This window comes from Pistacia vera, unplaced genomic scaffold (assembly GCF_008641045.1).
Source record: "Pistacia vera cultivar Batoury unplaced genomic scaffold, PisVer_v2 Contig200, whole genome shotgun sequence".
Taxonomy (NCBI): domain Eukaryota; kingdom Viridiplantae; phylum Streptophyta; class Magnoliopsida; order Sapindales; family Anacardiaceae; genus Pistacia; species Pistacia vera.
Window position 1 is genome coordinate 2,052,147 of NW_022196003.1, and position 22,876 is coordinate 2,075,022.

The following is a 22,876-nucleotide window of genomic DNA, read 5'->3' on the forward strand; positions in this document are numbered from 1 at the left end:
CTAACCGAAGAACAGAAAATACTCACTATTGCTATCACTGTTTAGAATACTTTAAAAACGAAAAAAATTATCAAAGAAAGTACATACCCTGGTAGAATCTTGTATTGCGGTTGGAAATGAATCCAGATCATCTTTAGCGGCAACAATGAGGCAAGGCACCTCATAGCCAGTATCCTCACCATGAGTGGCAACATCTACAAGTAACTCAGTTGCTTTTTTCCATGAGGACTCATCAGAACTGCAGAAGCAAATGGAGTAACAAATGAACTTAAAATATGTAACAACAAAACTTACCACTCCAAGAGTGATAGCTGGCAGAAGATGCATATCAAAGAGTCACACAGACAAAAAGAACCTCTTTTTGCATTCTCACCCATAAAGTTAAAATGGTTTTGTGAAGCTAACCATGATTCTGTATTTAAATCCTTGATTAGAAATGGCCAAACCATATGATTTCAAAAGATTTTAACATCACAGTTCATTAGAATGACTAGAAGCATTACTCATTCTAGCCTTCAGTCTACCTGTCGTGAACAAAAACTGCTACATCACAGGCAGCCAAAGAATCTTTATTAGAGAGTAGTTTTCCAACTCCATCCTCAGGAATTTCTCGCAAGACAAGGATTTTTCTAGTTCCCTGCAGAGACAAGCAAAATACAGTTAGTCAAAGAATCAAACCATCCACACATTTAAGAACATAAACAGAAACTCAGATAACATTTAAGAGAAAAAAAATAGCATACTGTTAAAACTAGGAAGTACAAAAAGATCTAGGTAATCCTTTTAAAAAAGAAACAAGATCTTCTAAACACTACTTTTTTTTTTTTAACTTTACCCAAATTAAAAGATAGAAACAAGAGAAGAAAGTCAACTCTTAAAGATTATACTTATCAATCTAATATTTGAAGAACCAAAAGCTGATGGCAATTATGTTATCCCACTTAAAAGCTAGAAGCACGTCGCAGCCATGCATACTATGACGACATATTTTAAAAGAGTAAATAAATTCACAATTTGACATAAAATTTGGGATGCATTTTCTTTAGTATTGATAAACTCATTGGGAGAAGAATCTGAACCGTTTATTTATAATATACAGCAAAAGACCAACTTCATAAGCTAAGTAAAACAAAAGATGACGTCAAAAAGAAATATACAATTTGAAAGGCATGCAATGACAAATAGTAAAATCAAAAAATGAATGAACCACAGCATTCAATAAGTGCTTACATGAGTTTTCTTTCAACTCTCGTAAATATGGAAACCAGAGGCCCATCATACACACTATAAAATAACATTTATCTATCCACTCCCAACCATCCAACAACAAATTTTGCATGTTTCAACCTCCAAGACGTGTAAAATTTTTGTGCAAATATGTGTTTTGAGAGAGAGGGAGAAGCCCCATACTCTATCCACTTACCCCAGGTTGATTAACAAAATGCACAGCATACTGCTCATCAGTTGTCAGACGATTATCATTGAAGGGTCTGCATTCAGCATGTCAAGTTTAGATTCAAAATTAACAAGTCCAAACCAGCCCAAAGAATAACATGTAATTGAAATTGTAGCTAAGGATTCAGGTGATATACCTTCCCAAAAAGGAATTTAATAATGCAGACTTTCCAGCATTCTTTGGCCCAAAAACAAAACACTGGAAAACATTTCTTTCTGATTGTTGTTTTTTACGATCTATACGTCTTCTCCTTGTCACACGGACAGCAGAAGAAGGATCACCAGGATATCCAATGTATATCAGATTTTCCACAGTAGAAGCTGGGTCTAAAAGTGTCATAAATGCCCACTGCAACACAAATATTCATCATAAATTAGGAATCACAGGTTGCTGGAGGATGAACAAGTTCTAGCAGTTTACAGTGCTATTTGATAGTGAAAGTTTATGTTAAACCAATATACTGAACACAAGAACCTCTAAACTAAAGATAGACTTAACGTGGATGTTGTTTTACCCGCTGATTTATCAATTCTTCAAACAAATACCTGTGACAAAAACCCATCGAGTGATAGTCCTCCCAGCGCAGTTATCTCTGCAGCATCCTTATATGGTGCTTCATCCCAAGGACTGAAGTTAATGAAAAATGAGTCAAACATTTATCTATATATAGATGTACATTTTTTTTGTTAAGTAACTTAAAGGATATCAATAATCACAATTGCTACACAAGTAAACAAGTGATTCACAAAAAGTAGGACTCATTTAAGGATTACAAAAATATCTATACGGTATATAATGAACAGCTCCTTGAACACGCTATGGGTAACTCAAAAATCTAAATCAATAGCACAACATTAACTAAAGACCCCTTTTAAATTAAGTGAGTAAGGAAAAGAGAAGTATCCTGACAAGCTTTTAAACACCAAAGCCAAAGAAAAGCAAGCAAACAGGCTCTGTACACAAAATAAAGATATCTTCCTCACATCTATCTTCAAAAATCTTTTTGTTTCTTTCTTGCCAAATCACCTATAAAGTAGGTAAAACAGCACCATACCATACGACTTTGGCCTTTTCTCCTTCATCAAACCACAAACGTGTTCTCAAAGAAATAAGTCAAATGTTATGTAGGAACAGTTCGAAAGTGGCAGCTTATCCTAGAAGACATTCAATCTAGCAAGAATATTATGTGGCAATCCCTATTTCTCCCCAGATAACCATGTTGTATTAAGTAATAATGCTAAATCATCATCTGAAGAAGTATTTTTCAACAGCTATTCCTTAATATTCATCAAATCAAATTAACAACAGAAGAATTTGAGTGACTTGTTGATCCAACAGACAATCACATGGTTTCCTAATATAAGTAGATAAGTTATTGAAATTAGTAAAAAATGATCATTATAATACCATTCAGGTGCTGTAGAGAACAGATCATCAACTTCAGTTGGCCGCAGGGTATTGTCCTGGTATCAAACACTTATTGTTAGGATCTTGTAAGCTAGTGAACTACTTGGCAAACAGTTAATCTCTAACCATATCATAATGAAAGCATTAATTGTGCAAAATAAACTCGAAACTTCATTAGCAGCAAAGTTAAACGTCAAGTATGCACCAAGACACAGGCCAGGACATACACTATCAGAGTCAAAAAGTTCGAAGATTCCCTTCAAAAAGTCAACAGCTTCATTAGTCAGCTCCACGCTCTACACAAAAGCAAAAACTAAAAGTAAGCATCTAATTAACACTGCAAGCCGCAAACAAACATGGAGGCAAACATTAAAATACACAATGACATACCACAGACAGACAAAGAATTAAACATTTCAACTGAAACACTAGATTAGGTAGAATGTCTCACCAAAAGGTAATAAGAGACAACCTAAAACCCCATGAACATAACAAAATTAGAAAAACAACGCTAGACTTCAACTATTTAGAATCTATGCTCAGCAACACCCAACCAGATTTCAAATTTCAAAGTGTTATATTCTGCAAACTTTGGTTTCAGTCTTGTAACTTGTAGACCAAGTTTGGACCCTTGTTACACTTAATATTTTCAATGATTTTGAAACACTTTTGATCGGCCGTATTGAGTTCCTAATAAGTTGTTTACTAGTTGAGATGCTGCTCAGATCCATCCCACCCAATAGTAATAGGACACTTGAAAAGGGTGAAAGGATGAAATTCATCTCAAAGAAGAACCTCCTTGGCTGAAAAAAGAGAGTCGAAGCGAAGAATTATGGTTCTAGAATTGGAAGAAATGCACCTAGAGAGAGGAGCAAGTATCTACAAGTCCATCTTTTTCCTTCCCCATAAAAATTCACATTAAAATAAGGTTTAAACTAGAGAGCTTTTCTCAAGAGTCCAAGGACCACGGCAATCAGGGCTGATATACCACTGCATGCAAAGGACCATAAAAGCCAGCTAGCAAATTTCCACCAACAGAAGGGAGAAGTGCACAAACTAGCCTAAGTTCTTGGTCCACTTCCAGAAGCAAAGTACAACAGTTTGTATCCCAATCCAGCACAATTGCTTTTGCATCATAATATTATAAATTTATTTGAATTCTTCTAAATACTTCTTAACTAGCAACCAAAGAACTCCAGTATTCTAAAGATATTGTCAATGAATTCAGTCTAGCATGTCATGAACCTAGACTTCAAAGCAGTAAAATCACATGTTTCAATCTGGAAATTCTTCTATAAATGTTTATAAAGCCTCTTTATAACTTATACAGTTTCCATTCAAACTAGGAAAAATATACAAAAATACATAAAATAACAACAGGTAAGATCACTTGTGTTGAACTAGAGTGGTAGCAATCATTATGCACTTAAAAAGCTGTTACCTGTTCAGGTGCTCGTTTGAATGATGAATGTGGAATCATTCATCCGCAAGTTTAATACATTATTTATCCAATTTCCTAAGGACCCACATGTTGTCTCAAGGCGTCCTTTTTCAATAAATAGTGCATGAAGGAAAGAACCCCGCCGTGTAAGACCACGATCATTGACTCCTCTCGCAATTTTTCTTGCACAACCCTCTTAACACCTACTATTTCAAAGGTTGTAATGGAGAATTGAAACATTTGACCTGTTACAAACAATTATTAGGACCTTCAAAACCTCAAACACAAGATGTTACAACTTCACAAGAACTTGTATTAACATTGTACGAATTCAATCACAGAAACATTACACAACTAATTAAAACCTCCCTTCCCTAAAACAAGGAAAGACGGAAGAAGAATCCACCTGAAAATCATTCAGCTCTGCATCACTAAAGAACCATCCCTGTCATGATCCAAAAGAATAAAATACGCTTCAAGGCTCTCACACACCGGGGCTTCAAAGCTGGTGTTTCCTGATCAATAGAGGGCCTGTTGGATGAAGCACTGCTTTTTGCGCATAGTAGAAAACCTCAGGGATCTATAAATTGTCAAATTTAAACATCAATTTCAGAATATTTATATATCAATTCTAAAACAAATGGCAGTTTAAAATCACAGATCATCCAACTGACTACAGAATTCATTAGGGTAATAACATATCCTTGTAGCCAGCACTTCAACTAGATCAATGATGCAAGAAGGTGCATCTATGTAAGCTCATGACAAATTAATGGCAAAGGTGAAACTCAAAGGCCATAAAGTACATATTGAGTTGTACAGGAATATTTAACAGTGCTTAAAAAATCCCACATGTATTCAACAATACAAACAGATCACTAGAACCAGAACAAAACACATTATATCAGGTACCCCAGTAATTGTAAAATATCACTACATTAAATCCTATGAACAACATAAAATAAAGATCAAATGAGGGCCTTGCAACATACCTGAATTTGCTTCAATGCAGAACACTCAATGCAAGTTTCAATCTCTCGAAACTGTTGCATTATAGCATCATTACCGTTTCCAGGCTCACTTGATGGCTCTCATCTCTAAAATCAAGCTTACAACCCACCACTATAACTGGCACTTTCACCTGATCATGAGATTACATACCCATTAAAACAACACATACAAATGCCAAATATAAAATAATTCCCCGAAAACTAAATCATACTCTATTTACCACAGGTCAGGACCTTGAAACTTAAATTTTTTAACTTATAATAAGACACAAATCCACAACCATTTATCTATATCACTCAAGGGTTCAGAAAGTCTAAGTTGACCAATAATTATAAATATTAGAAGCTTCTTCCTATTTTAAGTTAACATCCCAGTCCAAAACCCGGAACTAAAAAGAAAATTAGTTTAACATAGCTTCAACAAATTTCTAAGTAACTTCTTCTCAGCTTTTTAGCTTATAAAATGCCTTTTTTAGCAATTAGATTAGAAATTGTGACACTTTGGTAAACCTGAAATTTAAGGAGATTACAGTCAGCAGTAGGCTCCCAAAATTTTTATTCGGTGCACTGCAAATCAAATGACTCTTTTCATAAGTTATTCAAAGTCTATTGTCTATTGGCTGAAGAATTAAAGTACCCCAGGTCACATTTTCAGCAAAGCAAGCAACAAACCAGAAGCATGCTACAGCAAATTTAAGGAAACAAAAATTCAAACCTCTAATTGACGAATTCTGGAACCAAAGTTCACTTATTCTTCAAGGGTCTCAGGCCGACCTCACACGCTAAGTAGCACAACTGCATCAGCCCGCCTCAGTTCTTCACTCATCCTACCTCTATCCTCCGTACAATTTTATAAACCCCACACGCAGGAACAATTAGAAACATTCCAATTCAAGCTCAATATTATCATAACACTGGCACAAACAAGTTCAAATCTTGACCCGTATAAAAAAGAGAGACCTTGAAGGGTGTCGTAAGGTTATGGCACGCGGTCGGGGTAGAATTCCTCAGGCAGCCGTGTAGGCGGCAAAACCGCAGCGCACTTGGCAGGAAACAATCGGTAGCGGCAGTTACAATCAAGCTCGATTTTCCGGTACCCTTTCCTCCACAAACAACAATTCTTACGCTTTTACGCTGTATTGCATGTACTGAAGCTTTAGCCATCTACAACTGTAACAAATAGGAATTGAAAAATAATAGATTAACAAAGAGATTGATTATGAAATTTTATGGGTCAAAAGTTGATTGGATAAAGAAGTTGAAGATCAAATAACTGCAAAAGTGAAGAAAAAAATTTAAAAAACTACAAAAAAAAAAAAAAAAAAAAAAAAAAAAAACAATCATAAGTTGGTTTAAATTATGAAGCTGAAGCAACTGAAACCAGTAAATTATGAATAATAAATAAATCAAAAGATTCTATGAAAAAAAATTAGACCAATCAAAAAAAAAAAAATAGAGTGAACAAAGCGGGATTGTTCGGTGGCAAACGCGTAAAAAACCTAACGTTTAAGAGACAGAAGAGAAGAAAAACCCTAAACGAAAGAGGGTTATGAGAGGTTTAGTTAGTTTAGTTTAGAGAAGATTGCGTTGGCAAAAGCGCAAATAACATGACGTGGAGTGTAGAAAAGCAAGAGTTGTAAAACCTCCTGAAGAGGTGGCGGCCACGCGGCGGCGGTGGCGGTGAGGTTACAGAGAAGTCTGTAAAGAAGTTTCGAGGACACAATTTTTTTGAGTGTTTTTTACTTTTAGCTGGTTTTTTTTTTTTTATGATGAAGTGTTGGACGGTCCAATTAATGAGGATGTGCTAATTAGGTGTATGTATTGGAATTAAATAGGATATAGTGTTTGGTAAATATTTTCTGAAATTTAAATTTATTACAACATCATACTGTAATTAATTATTAACTTTTTTAAACTTAATATTTTTAGGGAGGTGAAAAATTTTCATTATTTTTGCAAAGTTTTTCATTAAGTTTGAAAGGGTGAGGCTATTTATATTGGTTTTAAATAAAGGAATTATTACCAAAATATTTCCATAAATTAGATTTATTATCTATAGGCCCCAAGTTAAATCCAATGACGTAGTGTACATCCAGTCACGGCCTCCCACTCAAATACTTAGGGGAAGCTAACGCAACAACGACCTCTCACTTAAATCCTTAGGGGAGACTGATGACTGATGCAGCACAACTATTGTCACGAGCGATCCACTTAAATCTAATGTTCAGATAGGGGATCGAATCTAAGTCATGATGCACCTATCCACACTATCTCTCTATTCATTCTAACCATCCAAGCTATACCTAAATATTATATACAAGCCTATATTATGTAGGGGCAGTATCACATTAAACCCCAACTTTTAAACGTATATGAGCAAAAAAACTCACACTAAACTAAAGGACGGGCATTCCATGAACAGCTGTTTGTTTGCATTGGTTGAGTTTCTGTTAGAATCAAAGAATTCGTCCTAGAAGGTTTGTGGGGGAGATGATGGAAGATTTGTATTCAAGATTTTTTTGCTTAAAAAGCTTTTTTAAAAGAAGTCTAGAATATCTTATGGTTTATAATATTAACAAATGAAAGATTTTTATAAAGGATGTGATATATTATCTTATAGTATAATTATATAACGTTGTCATTTTAAGATATTATATATTGTATTAGAAATTTGAAACTATTTTTTGTTTTGAATAAAATATCAATTTGTAAGGGTTTTTTATATATAAAATCCAGTGTGTTTAGCCTTTTTTTGTGTGGCATCCACTGGTTTGGGCATTTTTTTGTAGTGAGCACTAGCTAGTTTCAGAAATATAACCTAGCCTTGTGTGTGCATTTTTTAATAGCAAGTACTTTTTTGTTGGTTATCAGAATACAACACTTCTAGTTATCTATGTGTTTGGAATTTTTTTTTTTGTAATGAACACCTTTTTCAAATATACAGTTCTTATTTTAATATTTTATAAATTAATGAAATAAATATGAATGAAAGCGGTGGTGTGAGTTGAAATTTAAAAGGTGAAAGGTTAGTGGATTAATGGAGGAAGTTTTAAGAATTAGAAATGAAAAGAGTGATGACTAGAGTGAATGGATATTAAATTTTTGTTTTGTCCTGATAGTATAAAATGTGTTTTCTCTCATTTCAAAAACACACAAAAAATAAATAATAAATAAAATTTGAGAGCTCTTTCAATCTCTTAATTTTCTTTATAGTTTTTAAGGTTTTTTTTTTTTTTTTTTATTTTTGTTGGAGTTAAGGCTTTATTCAGGCGTTAGACTAAAGAGTGGTGTTTCTCTTGCTATTTTCCGTCCCGTCATGCACCAAAAGTTGTGAAATTTGCAACTCCTTTACTTTAAAGTATGGGATTCGCACGCTTTCACTCCTCAAATTTTATATGTCGCATAAAAGCAATTTCCATTAGCATTACTTAAACTTAGATCCCGATTCATACAGTCATTTACCGCAGTTGGTATATTTCCAATAACTCCCTTGGACTTTTTCTCTAATGGGCAGCTTTTCAAAAGTACAATTCTACCACCAAATCCGTGAAATGTAGAACTATTTATCGTCTCGTGCGTGTATGCTCTTGATCTGTCTTCATCAATAAAAGACTTAGAAACAAAGATGCTTAGAGGGAGTAGCTTCAAGACCAAGGTTGTTGAGACTAATTTATATATTTCACTAAGACATAGTATGGAAGTTGATTTTCGAGTAATTGTACATCTAGGTATATGTCAGAGTACATTTTTGGTCTATCTAATAAATCACCTCATCCTTATGTTTTTCTAATGAAGAGCTCCAAGATGAATAAGCATCATATGAAATCATTGTTACAAAATCAAACTCTCAAGCTTTAGAAGAGTCGGCATAACAATTACGAATGCGTGTTGTTCATTTTTCTTTAAAAGGTTAAAATTTCTACTGTTTTGTGACAAATATTCGTTGAAAAAAACTTGTGATGTTATCATCATTCAAAGATTTAGAGTCATTCAGAAATTCAATCTCAAGAGTAATACCAATATGTAGAGTTTGACATTTTGACACATAAGTGAACATGCATTCAGATTTAAGGCCAATAGCTAGTTACCATAAATTTATCAGTTCTTTCCAGGAAACATAATCAGATTAATTTTTTTTTCTTTGACCTAATTTCTCTCAATTCACCACAACATTTCATGTTCTGATAGAATTAAAGGTGCAACAGGAACAAGACTTAGGTCTATTTGAGGTCACGATCCGACTAGACTAGCTCCATGCTCAGCTCAGCTGAGAGAATTGCGATTTCCAGAAGTGTAATTGTCTCTATAGTTTCTATAGTTGTCAGTTGAGTGACACCTAAAGGCTTGATTGAATGCTGAATTGAAGGAGTTGGATGAGCTCTGAATCATCTTGTTAAATTTTTCCAAACGGATTTGAATCTAAGATCGTGTGCCATTGAACGTAGTCGAAGGGTCTGATACCATGTCGAACTTTGTGATTTAGGGAGTTAAAGAAGACGCGAAAAATAAAAGAAACAAATCTCTAATACTTTGATTGAGAAAAAATTGATCACAAGATAAGAGAGTACAACTTATATGTTTTCAGGTCGTTAAACGTAGCAAGCAAAGAGCGTGAAGGAGAAACTAACTATTTTGCACAAACCATGTAGCTTAAAACGCAATCGGTTTAGGTAAATTACTAACAGGTCTTAGTTCTTTGATTACTGACATTTCAGTCACACACACTTTGGTTCACATGCATGTATCATGCCTGTTTATATTTTATATTTTAAACCAATGATCACAATAACCTTGGATCATTTATCGTGGATCAAATGATTGTAAGGAATTAAGAACACGAATATATAATGAAAATATTCAATGAAACAAGTGCATTTGAACCTGAATATTTTGGCCGGAAATTAAATATATTTGCACACAAACTTCAATAAATTTAAAAAAAAAAAAAAAAAAGAGTGGATCACTCCATGTATAAATTAGTGTAATTTGAGTTTAACATACAATTTAATTAATCAAATATCACTCAGCTCACAATAGAGCAAACAGTTTGTATTACAATGAGCAGTAAAAGTACAACTGCCGCAATAGTCGCTGTGCCTCTCCAAAGATTGCTGAATACACACTTTTCAACTTTGCCTTGCTATGGTTCCAAGGATGTTGTAGTGTGTTTTCAATTCCTTGCAATGGTGAGTAACACGATCTCCTGTATAAATTTCTTCGCAAAGTTTGTTAACATACTCACCACAGAAGCTTATCACCCAACCAGTTCAAAATATCCCCTTTCATGAAGCAAATCAACATCTTTTTCAGTTTCAATAGACGATCCAGTAAATCAACATAATGCAAACCACCAGCCTTTCGGATAGTGAACTTGCTCCAAAGCCATTACATTTCTGAGCAGAGATTCCGTCCCATCATGCACCAAGTTGTGGTATTTGCAGCTCCTTTACTTTAAAGTATGGTCGCTCGCTTTTGCTCTTCAAATCTTATGTCGAGTAAGCAATCTCCATCAACACACGTAAACTGACTCCAGTCATACAGCTTCACCACATTGGTAAATTTTCAATAACTCCCTTGACTTTTTTACTTTAATGGGCAGCTTTTCAAAATATCACTCTACCCAAATCCGTGAAATGTAGAACTTTTATCTCTCGTCGGGTATGCTCTGGATCGTCTCTTCATCAAAGAAGTTAGAACAAAGATACTTAAAGGGAGTAGATTGAAGATCAAGGTTGTCGAGAGCTAATTATATTTTCATCTAAGACAAAGTTGGAATTGATTTTCGAGTAATTGCATGTCTAAGCATATGTCAGAGTACAACTTTGGTCTATCTAAAATAAAATCACGCGATCCTTATGCTTTCTAATGAAGAGCTCCAGATGATAAAGCATCAATGATCATTGTTACAAAATCAAGACTCTCAAGCTTAGAAGACCGCATAACAATTACGAATGCGTGGTTCATTGTTCTTTATAAAGGTTAAAATTTCACTTTGTTTTGTGACAGATATTCGTTGAAAAAAACTTTGTAAATATATTGTTTTTTGCTTTTCCATATCAACTAATTCCTCTTTACCGTGATGAAGAGGGCCTATTGAGATTAATTGAGGAGTGTAAGCTTTTTCATTTACCATGCGAAGGCGTTTAGGAACCCGATAAATACAACACTCAGGAGATGGCTCCGGTTCGAAGTTTTCTCTGATGTTAATTAGCAACCCTTTGCTCAGATTTTCATGATCTTCATTTCTAATATTAATGGAAGAACTCATCTTCAAGCTCATTGTCCTGAATATTATGACAAACACAGAATAGTAACTAACAATAATTAATAATAAGAGAAAGAAAGAAGATGAATAAGTGATGAAGCATATGTGCACCTGAATATTTCGAATTTTCGACAGAAAGAGATAGTAGTGGAATCCACAACTCACAGCCGCAGGGATGAATTACTTATGGTAAATCTCTCCCTTCTCTCTTTGTTTATTGATGACTTCCACTTCCCCAGCATTTGTATATTATATACACGACCTTGATAATGTGATTCCTTTCGTTAAAATCCCACAATTACATATTACAATCCCAATTATCAAGCTAAGCACATATACTAGCTCTTTTGCTTTATCATCTGCTTTATTAGCTCTTTTGCTTTATCATCTGCTTTATTGCCTATTAAAAAAATGCTAATCCAACGACTTATGATGAAAGCTTGTTAAACACTCAACTGAAAGAACCTATATACCTCATCTTTTGCGTTTATTATGAGCTTTAATTGCAGATATCTTCACTAAGTCCTTCTCGGCAACCTGACTTTACTTCATAAATAACATACTGATTTTCGCCTGCCAACCAGTACTTGTATCAGAAACTCTTCCATGATCACGAAATTGAGCTTGAAATGAAGCTCTTCCTGAATTTTAAAACTGATATCCAAATTAATACCAGGTCTTAGCAGCAAAATCGGCAGAGAAGTTACCATGAGCTGACGTTAATTAAGCATTATGCTTTTCAATGTGAAAGTGTTGAGTCTGTAACATAAAATGAGTCTCTTGCTATGTAATAGAATCTCATCTAGCTAAATTTGAGATTAGCTACCAGAGTCACATATTTTTAATGCCCAGACCACCATTTATGTACATTAATATAGTTCATCATCAATGACAAGTGTACCAGCAAGGCAGCAACAGTGAGAGTGTTAGTCATTTGTTTCATTTTAAGTAAATTGAGGAGATGGATTAGAAATTGAAGCAGAGTACTTATCCTCTGATTTGGGCTCTTTGAGTTACGAAGAATTGAAAGTTTCAGAGAGGTTTTGAGAAGACATTTTCTTGATGGTGTTTGTTTTCCACGAAAATTAAAGAAAATTATTAGAAATAATGGATATAATACAGTGAGTCATGAGCACTACATAGCAAACATACATTATTAGGCTTACAAAGCTTTAAATAAAAAATTGAAAATACACAAGAAGGAGAAAACGATTCTAATACATCAGACGACCTGCAAGATAGAAATTATAGTCTGTGTGACAGTGAGAGGAGTATAATTGCTGCAACAGTTGCTGTGCCCCTCCAGTATACTCTTTTCAAAGTTGCCTTTGCTCTGTTCGAAGGATTGTTATAATGTTCTTTAAGTTCCTTGCAAATGTTAGGGCAGTAGAAGGACATTGCTATTGTCGTCATTCTGCAAGCGTTATTAAAAAGATTTGCTACTAAAGTATTGTTGCCCAAATGATTGGTGATAACTCCCCTAGCAAATCCACATCTTTTTCAGTATCAATAAGATAATCCAAAAACATTATGTAATTGCAAAACCAAGTATCCAACGGATAATGACACTGCTCAAAAGCTAAAATGTTCCTAAGTAAACGTTCGGTACATGAATTCACCTCGAAATGTGGTATTTGCAACTCATGTAGATTAAAGCATGGGATTCGCTGCTTTTGCTTTTCAAATTTTACCTCAAGTACGCATTCTCTTTCAACACTCTTAAACTTCACTCCTGACTCATACAACTTCATTGCACAAGGCAAATCTTCTATCCATCCCTTTGGCTCTTCTTTTGAATGTCCTTTCAATCTAGCAAGAATATTATGTGGCAATCCCTATTTCTCCCCAGATAACCATGTTGTATTAAGTAATAATTCTATATCATCATCTGAAGAAGTATTTTTCAACAGCTATTCCTTAATATTCATCAAATCAAATGAACAACAGAAGAATTTGAGTGACCTGTTGATCCAACAGACGAGTACATGGTTTTCTACTATAAGTAGATAAGTTATTGAAATTAGTAAAAAATGATCATTATAATACCATTCGGGCGCTGTAGAGAACAGATCATCGACTTCAGTTGGCCGCAGGGTATTGTCCTGGTATGAAACACTTACTGTTAGGATCTTGTAAGCTAGTGAACTACTTGGCAAACAGTTAATCTCTAACCATATCATAATGAAAGCATTAATTGTGCAGAAGCACAGTTAAACGTAAAGTATGCACCAAGACATACACTATCAGAGTCAAAAAGTTCGAAGATTCCCTTCAAAAATTCAACAGCTTCATTAGTCAGCTCCACGCTCTACACAAAAGCAAAAACAAAAAGTAAGCATCTAAATAACACTGCAAGCTGCAAACAAACATGGAGGCAAACATTAAAATACACAATGACATAGCACAGACAGACAAAAGAATTAAACATTTCAACTTAACACTAGATTAAGTAGAATGTCTCACCAAAAGTTGATAAGAGACAACCTAAAACCCCATGAACATAACAGAATTAGAAAAACAACGCTAGGCTTCAACTATTTAGAATCCATGCTCAGCAACACCCAACCAGATTTCAAATTTCGAAGTGTTATATTCTGCAAACTTTGGTTTCAGTTGTAACTTGTAGACCAAGTTTGGCCCCTTGTTACACTTAATATTTTCAATGATTTTGTAACACTTTTGATCGGCCGTATTGAGTTCCTAATAAGTTGTTTACTAGTTGAGATGCTGCTCAGATCGATCCCACCCAATAGTAATAGGACACTTGAAAAGGGTGAAAGGATGAAATTCATCTCAAAGAAGAACCTCCTTAGCTGAAAAAAGAGAGTCAAAGCGAAGAATTATGGTTCTAGAATTGGAAGAAATGCACCTAGAGAGAGGAGAAAGTATCTGCAAGTTCATCTTTTTCCTTCCCCATAAAAATTCACCATTAAATAATAAGAAGTTTAAACAGAGAGCTTTTCTCGAGTCCCAAGGACCACGGCAATCAGGGCTGATATACCAACTGCAGACAAGACCATAGAAGCAGGCTAGCAAATTTCCACAAAGAAGGGAGAAGTGCACAAACTAGCCTAAGTTCTTGGTCCACTTCCAGAAGCAAAGTAAACAGTTGTATCAATCCAGCACAATTGCTTTTGCATCATAATATTATAAAATTTATTTGAATTCTTCTAAATAACTTCTTACTAGCAACCAAAGAAACTCCAGTATTCTAAAGATATGTTCAATGAATTCAGTCTAGCATGTCATGAACCTAGAGCTTCAAAGCAGTAAAATCACATGTTTCAATCTGGAAATTCTTCTATAAAATTTTATAAAGCTCTTTTATAACTTAAGACAGTTTCCATTCAAACTAGGAAAAATCAAAAATACATAAAAAAAAAATACAACAGGTAAGATCACTTGTGTTGAACTAGAGTGGTAGCAATCATTAGTGCTTAAAAAACTGTTACTGTACGGTGCTCGTTTGAATGATGAAGTGGAATCAATTCATCCGCAAGTTTAATATTATTATATCCAAATTTCCTAAGGACAGCCATGTTTACTCAAGGCGTCCTTTTTCAATAAATAGTGCATGAAGGAAAGAAACCCTGCCAGTGTAGACCACGATCATTGACTCCTTCTCGCAATTTTTCTTGCACAACTCTTAACACCTCTATTTCAGAAGGTTGTATGGGAATTGAAACATTTGACCTGTTAAAACAATTATTAGGACCTTCACAAACTCAAACACAAGATGTTACAACTTCACAAGAACTTGTATTAACATGTACGAATTCAATCACAGAAACTTACACGACAAATAATTAACCTCCCTTCCCTAAAACAAGGAAAGCAGGAAGAAGAACTCACTGAAAATCATTCAGCTCTGCATCACTAAGAGAACCTCCCTGTCATGATCACAAAGAATAAGATACGCTTCAAGGCTCCACACACCGGGGCTCAAAGCTGTGTTTTCCTGATCAAATAGAGGGCTGTTGGATGAAGCATGCTTTTTGCGCATAGTAGAAAACCTCGGGATCTATAAATTGTCAAATTTAAACATCAATTTCAGAATATTATAATCAATTCTAAAACAAAGGCAGGTTAAATATCACAGATCATCCAACTGACTACAGAATTCAGGGTAATAACATATCCTTGTAGCCAGAGCTTCCACTAGATCAATGATGCAAGAAGGGCATCAATATGAAAGCTCATGACAAAATTAATGGCAAGAGGTGAAACTCAAAGGCCATAAAACATATTGATTGTACAGGATATTATAACCTGCTTAAAATCCCACATGTATTCAACAATACAAACAGATCACTAGAACCAGAACAAAACCACATTATATCAGGAACCCATGAATTGTAAAATATCACTACAAAATCCTATGAAACAATAAAATAAAGATCAATGAGGGCCTTGCAACATACCTGAATTTGCTTCAATGCAGAACACTCGCAAGTTTCAATCTCTCGAAACTGTTGCATTATAGGCATCATTACCGTTCCAGCTCATTGATGGCTCTCATCTCTAAATCAAGCTTACAACCCACCACTATAACTGGCACTTTCACCTGATCATAGATTACATACCCATAAAAAAACACATACAAATGCCAAATATAAAATAATTTCCCGAAAACTAAATCTACTCTATTACCAAAGGTCAGGACCTTGAAACTTAAATTTTTTAACTTATAATAAGACACAAATTCACAACCATTTATCTATATCACTCAAGGGTTCAGAAAGTCTAAGTTGACAACAATAATTAATAAATATTAGAAGCTTCTTCCTATTTTAAGTTAACATCCCAGTCCAAAACCCTGAACTAAAAAAGAAAATTAGTTTAATATAGCTTCAACAAATTTCTAAGGTAACTTCTTCTCAGCTTTTTAGCTTATAAAATGCCTTTTTTAGCAATTAGATTAGAAATTGTGACACTTTGGTAAACCTGAAATTTAAGGAGATTACAGTCAGCAGTAGGCTCCCAAAATTTTATTCGGTGCACTGCAAATCAAATGACTCTTTTCATAAGTTATTCAAAGTCTATTGTCTATTGGCTGAAGAATTAAAGTACCCCAGGTCACATTTTCAGCAAAGCAACAAAACCAGAAGCAATGCTACAGCAAATTTAAGGAAACAAAAAATTCAAACCTCTAATTGACGAAGTTCTGGAAGCCAAAGTTCACTTAATTCTTCAAGGGTCTCAGGCCGATCACACGCATAAGTAAGCACAACTGCATCAGCCCGCCTCAGTTCTTCACTCAGTCTACCTCTATCCTCCGTACTAATTTATTAAACCCCACACGCAGGAACAATTAGAAACATTCCAAATTCAAGCTCAATATTATCATAACAACTGGCACAAACAAGTTCAAATCTTGACCCGTATAAAAAAGAGAGACCTTGAAGAGGTGTCGATAATGGTTATGGGCACGCGGTCGGGGTAGAATTCCTCAGGCAGCCGTGTAGGCGGCAAAACCGGCGGCACATTGGCAGGAAACGAATCGGTGGCGGCAGTTACAATTAAGCTCGATTTTCCGGTACCCTTTCCTCCACAAACCACAATTCTCACGCGGGTTTTACCGCCTGGAGTTGCATTCGTAGCTTAGTTTAGATATATAATACAAATAACTCATGCCCTTTTTGACTGAGACTTGTATTCTAAATACAGATGTATTTATATATATAATCTTTACAGAATACAGATGTTATCCATAACATCACTAACAAAATAATTCCATTCTGTCATCTATCTACAATTTAGTTTAGACGAGAGAGGGTAAGTGAGGGGTTTGGTTTAGTTTAGTTTAGTTTAGAGAAGATTGCGATGGCAAAAGCGGAAATAAACATGACGTGGAGTAGTGGAAAAGCAAGAGTTGTAAAACCTCCTGAAGAGGTGGCGGTCAGGCGGCAGCGGTGGCGGTCAGGCGGCAGCGGTGGCGGTGAGGTTACGAGAGAAAGTCTGTACTCTGTAAAGAAGTTTCGAGGACACAATTATTTTTGAATTTTTTTACTTTTAGCTGTTTTTTTTTTTTTATGATGAAGTGGTTGGACGGTCCGGATTAAATGAGGGTGTGCTCGTTAGGTGTATGTATTAGACCTGGCAAACGGGCGAGGCGGGCGGGTACTGACCGGGTAGAAACGGGTCACGGGTGAGACAGGCACGGATCCACGGATAAATTTTTTGTACGGATAATCATACGCATTACTCGTACCCGTCCGTACGGTCAACCCGCGGGTCAACCGCATAAAATGACATTTTCTGTGATTTTTTTTTCCAGATTTTTGTTATTTTTTCACTGTTTTTTGTTATTCAAATTTCCCAATCGTGGCTGCCTCCTGCCGGCGTGGGTAAGTTGTGAGGGAGTCGTAAGCGTTCTGTAGCTGCGTGGGACTGTCTGAGAAGAGAGTTGAGAGTGTACTGGGAGCTACCATTTGCCGACGACAGTGAGCTCTGACCGTGGCTGCGTCGTTGCGTCTTGACTTCTACGTGAGTGAGCTATGAGGGAGCCGTGAGTCCCGTGACCGTGCTGCTGTTGCAGTGCTGTGCATGCGTGAGAGAACTCAGAGAAGAGAGTTGAGAGTGTTCTGGGAGCTGCTGTTCGTCGGCACCGTGGCTGCTTCTGCAGTGCTGTGCCTGCGTGAGAGAATTCAGAGAAGAGAGTTGGAGTGTTCCGGCTCTGGGAGCTATTGTTCGTCGGCACCGTGGCTGCTTCCTGCCTGACTGAGCTGTGAGAGGGCCGTGAGTCGGTGAGTGTGCTGCTGCTGCTGTTCGTCGGCACCGTGGCTGCTACGGCCGGTGCTATGTGTTATGTGATATGTGTACAGTGTGTGAGTTGCGTTTTTTCACTTTCCAGTTTGAGTGTTTCATGTTTGACACTTTGACTTAGAAATTTAGGGTTTGTTTTCATTTTGAATATAGAATATTTTGTTAAAAATTATATTGTATTTTTTTTTTTAAATCACTTGTGGGTACCCGCGGGTGCTACCCGACCCACCCGCAAATTTCACGAGCAAGTCAGATACGGGTCGCATTAGAACGGGTATATTATAGAGGGACTGTATCCACCAATTAGGTGTGGATACCCGTTTACCCGTGGGTACGGGTCATGAATTGCCAAGTCTAGTATGTATTGGAATTAAATAGGATATAGTGGTTGGTAAATATTTTCTGAAATATTAAATGTATTATAGATATCGTACTGTAAATTAATTAATTAACTTTTTTAAACTTAATATTTTTAGGGAGGTGAAAATTTTTCATTATTTTTGTAAAGTTTTTCATTAAGTTTGAAAGGGTGAGGCTATTTATATTGGTTTTAAATAAAGGAATATATTACCAAAATATTTCCATAAATTAGATTTATTATCTATAGGCCCCAAGTTAAATCCAATGACGTAGTGTAACAATCCAGTCACGGCCTCCCACTCAAATACTTAGGGGAAGCTAACGCAACAACGACCTCTCACTTAAATCCTTAGGGGAGACTGATGCAGCAACCTATTGTCACGGCGATCCACTTAAATCATGAATGTTCAGATAGGGGATCGAATCTAAGATCATGCACCTATCCACACTATCTCTCTAATTCATTCTAACCATCCAAGCTACCTACGAATAAATTATCACATCAGATTATATAAATTAGTTTGCATATATAGTATCACTCTTTTCTTATTATACCAATTTACCATATGAGCAGACATTAAACCCACAACTACACAAAAATTTGATTATATATAGGCGACAAAACCACTGGCACATTGGCCGGAGACAACTCTCTTGTTAATAGGCAAGACTTTAACCATGTGAGTGAGTTATCTAAAGGTTTTGTGTTTGAATCTCTTAAAATGATCGTCTATCACATCAGTGACTTACCTGATCTATTGGATTTGTAAAGTATTCAATAGACCTCGATAATAAGTTGAGGTACGTGTAAACTAATGCGGATATCTCGATTGTTAAAAAAAAAAAAAAAAAAGAGTTAATACTATGCATTTCCTTTCTAAATAAAATGTTTCATCTGAGGAAGAAATTATTTTCAGAAAATTAGAATAAATAGATTACATATAAATCAAACATAGGAGTTAGGGAGGCATGGTACAAGAGGAAATTTCCATTTGAGGTACATACAATAGAAGTTGACGGGCACTCAATTTAACATTTTTTGCTTGGAATTTTCTACATCAAAACACACCTTTTTTTTTAAATAAAAATAATTTTTTTTTGTGAATATAAGATTTATTCAATGATTTTGCTTAATCTTTTTTAAAGTCTATGGAAGTATTCTATGGTTGTTATATATTTAACAATTATGTAAATATTTTATAAAGTAATGTGATATATTATCTTATATAGTATAATTATATAATTTGTCATTTTAAGATATCATATATATTGTATTAGATAATTTGAAACTAATTTTTTTTTGAATAAAATATCAATTGTATAAGGGTTTTTTTAATAGTAAAATCCAGTGTGTTTAGCCTTTTTTGTGTGGCATCCACTGGTTTGGCATTTTTTTGTAGTGAGCACTAGCTAGTTTCAGAAATATAACCCTAGCCTTGTGTGTTTGCATTTTTTATAGCAAGTACTTGTTGGTTTCATGAATACAACACTTATCTAGTTATCTTATGTGTTTGGAATTTTTTTTTGTAATGAACACCTTATTTCAAATATACAGTTCTTATTTTAATATTTTATTAAATTGAATGAAATAAATAGAATGAAAGCGGTGGTGTGAGTTGAGAATTTAAAAGGTGAAAGGTTAGTGGATTAATGGAGGAAGTTTTAAGAATTAGAAAGTGAAAAGATGGAAAATAATGGTGGAAATTAAATGTTTTGTCCCATCTTGAGTAGTATAAAAATGTGTTATTCCTCTCATTTCAAACACACAAAAAATAAATAAATAAATAAAATTTGAGAGCTCTTTCAATCTCTTAATTTCTTTATAGTTTTTAAGGTTTTTTTTTTTTTTTTTGTTGGAGTTAAGGCTTTATTCAGGTCGTTAGACTAAAAGAGTGGTGTTTCTCTTGCTATTTATCCGTCCCGTCATGCACCAAAAGTTGTGAAATTTGCAACTCCTTTACTTTAAAGTATGGGATTCGCTGCTTTCACTCCTCAAATTTTATGTCGCATAAGCAATTTCCATTAGCATACTTAAACTTGAGTCCCGATTCATACAGCTTCACCGCATTTGGTATATTTCCAATAACTCCCTTGGACTTTTTCTCTAATGGGCAGCTTTTCAAAAGTACAATTCTACCCAAATCCGTGAAATGTAGAACTTTTATCGTCTCGTCGGGTATGCTCTTGATCGTGTCTTCATCAAAGAACTTAGAACAAAGATGCTTAGAGGGAGTAGCTTCAAGACCAAGGTTGTTGAGAGCTAATTTATATATTTCATCTAAGACATAGTATGGAAGTTGATTTTCGAGTAATTGTACATCTAGGTATATGTCAGAGTACATTTTTGGTCTATCTAAATAAAAATCACCTCATCCTTATGTTTTCTAATGAAGAGCTCCAAGATGAATAAAGCATCATATGAAATCATTGTTACAAAATCAAGACTCTCAAGCTTAGAAGAGTCGGCATAACAATTACGAATGCGTTGTTCATTGTTCTTTATAAAGGTTAAAATTTCTACTTGTTTTGTGACAAATATTCGTTGAAAAAAACTTGTGATTTATAGTCATTCAAAGATTTAGAGTCATTCAGAAATTCAATCTCAAGAGTTAACCAAATAGATGTAGAGGTTTGACATTTTGACACATAAGTGAACATGCATTCAGATATTAAGGCCAATAGCTAGGTTACCATAAATTTATCAGTTCTTTTCCAGGAAACATAATCAAGAGTATTTTTTCTTTTGACTAATTTCTCCTAATTCACTCAACATTTCATGTTCTGATGAAATTAAAGGTGCAGGACAAGGAACAAGACTTGTTAGGTGGTCTTCGATCTCATGAGCTCACAGCTGAGAGAATTTGCGATTTCCAGAAGTGGTAATTGTCTCTATAGTTGTTCTAGTCAGTTTGGAGTGACGACCTAAAGGCTGATTGAAATGCTGAATTGAAGGAGTTGGATGAGCTCTGAATCATCTTGTTAGAATTTTTCCAAACGGATTTGAATCTAAGATCGTTGCCATTGAACGTGAGTCGAAGGGTCTGATACCATGTGAACTTTGTGATTTGGGGTTAAAAGAGGAGACCGAAAAATAAAAGAAACAAATCTCTAATACTTGATTGAGAAAAAATTGATCACAAGATATAGAGAGTACAGACTTATATGTTTTCAGTCAGTTAAACAGTAGCAGCAAGCAAAGAGCGGTGAGGAGAAACTAACTTTGCACAAACCATGTAACTTAAAACGACATCGGTTTAGGTAAATTACTAACAGGTCTTAGTTCTTTGATTAGACATTTCAGTCCAGACACTTGGTTCACAATGCATGTATCATGCTGGTTTATATTTTTTAAACCAATGATCACAATACTTGGATTCATTACGTGGATCAAAATGATTGTAAGGAATTAAGAACACGATATATAATGAAAATTTAATGAAACAAGTGCATTTGAACCTGAATATTTGGCCGGAAATTAATATAATTTGCACACAAACTTCAATATAATTTAAAAAAAAAAAAAAAAAAGAGGTGGATCACTCCATGTATAAAATTAGTGTAATTTGAGTTTAACATAACAATTTAATTCAAATATCACTCACGCCAAAATAGAGCAAACAGTTTGTATATCAAGAGCAGTAAAAGTACAACTGCCGCAATAGTCGCTGTGCCTCTCCAAAGATTGTGAAATACACATTTCAACTTTGCCTTGCTATGGTTCCAAGGATTGTTGTAGTGTGTTTTCAATTCCTTGCAAATGGTGTAGTAACACGATTCTCCTGTATAAATTTCTTCGCAAAGTTTGTTAACATACTCACCACAGAAGCTTATCACCCAACCAGTTCAAAATAATCCCCTTTCCATGAAGCAAATCACATCTTTTTCAGTTTCAATGAGAAGATCCAGTAAATCAACATAATTGCAAACCCAACAGCCTTTCGGATAGGAACTGCTCCAAAGCCAACATTTCTGAGCAGATTCCGTCCCATCATGCACCAAGTTGTGGTATTTGCAGCTCCTTTACTTTAAGTATGGGATTCGCGCTTTTGCTCTTCAAATCTTATGTCGAGTAAGCAATCTCATCAACACACGTAACTTGACTCCGATTCATACAGCTTCACCACATTTGGTAAATTTTCAATAACTCCCTTGGACTTTTTCTTAATGGGCAG

General features: G+C 35.0%; 1 protein-coding gene and 1 long non-coding RNA gene across 2 annotated transcripts in view; both read right to left on the reverse strand.

Moving 5' to 3' along the window:
* Positions 1 to 22,876, reverse strand: part of LOC116128535 (mitochondrial Rho GTPase 1-like) — a 38,816-nt gene that overhangs the window by 1,017 nt on the left and 14,923 nt on the right. Inside the window, 7 exon segments of the mRNA XM_031414250.1 lie at positions 88 to 238; positions 525 to 637; positions 1,424 to 1,490; positions 1,593 to 1,804; positions 2,002 to 2,083; positions 2,864 to 2,919; positions 3,091 to 3,159. Of these exon segments, the coding sequence (XP_031270110.1) occupies positions 88 to 238; positions 525 to 637; positions 1,424 to 1,490; positions 1,593 to 1,804; positions 2,002 to 2,083; positions 2,864 to 2,919; positions 3,091 to 3,159 (750 nt within the window).
* LOC116128539 lies at positions 13,068 to 17,114 on the reverse strand. Its single transcript, XR_004127765.1, has 3 exons — positions 16,978 to 17,114; positions 13,819 to 13,887; positions 13,068 to 13,681 (listed from the first exon to the last, which is right to left on the reverse strand). It is a non-coding gene; the product is annotated as an uncharacterized LOC116128539 (long non-coding RNA).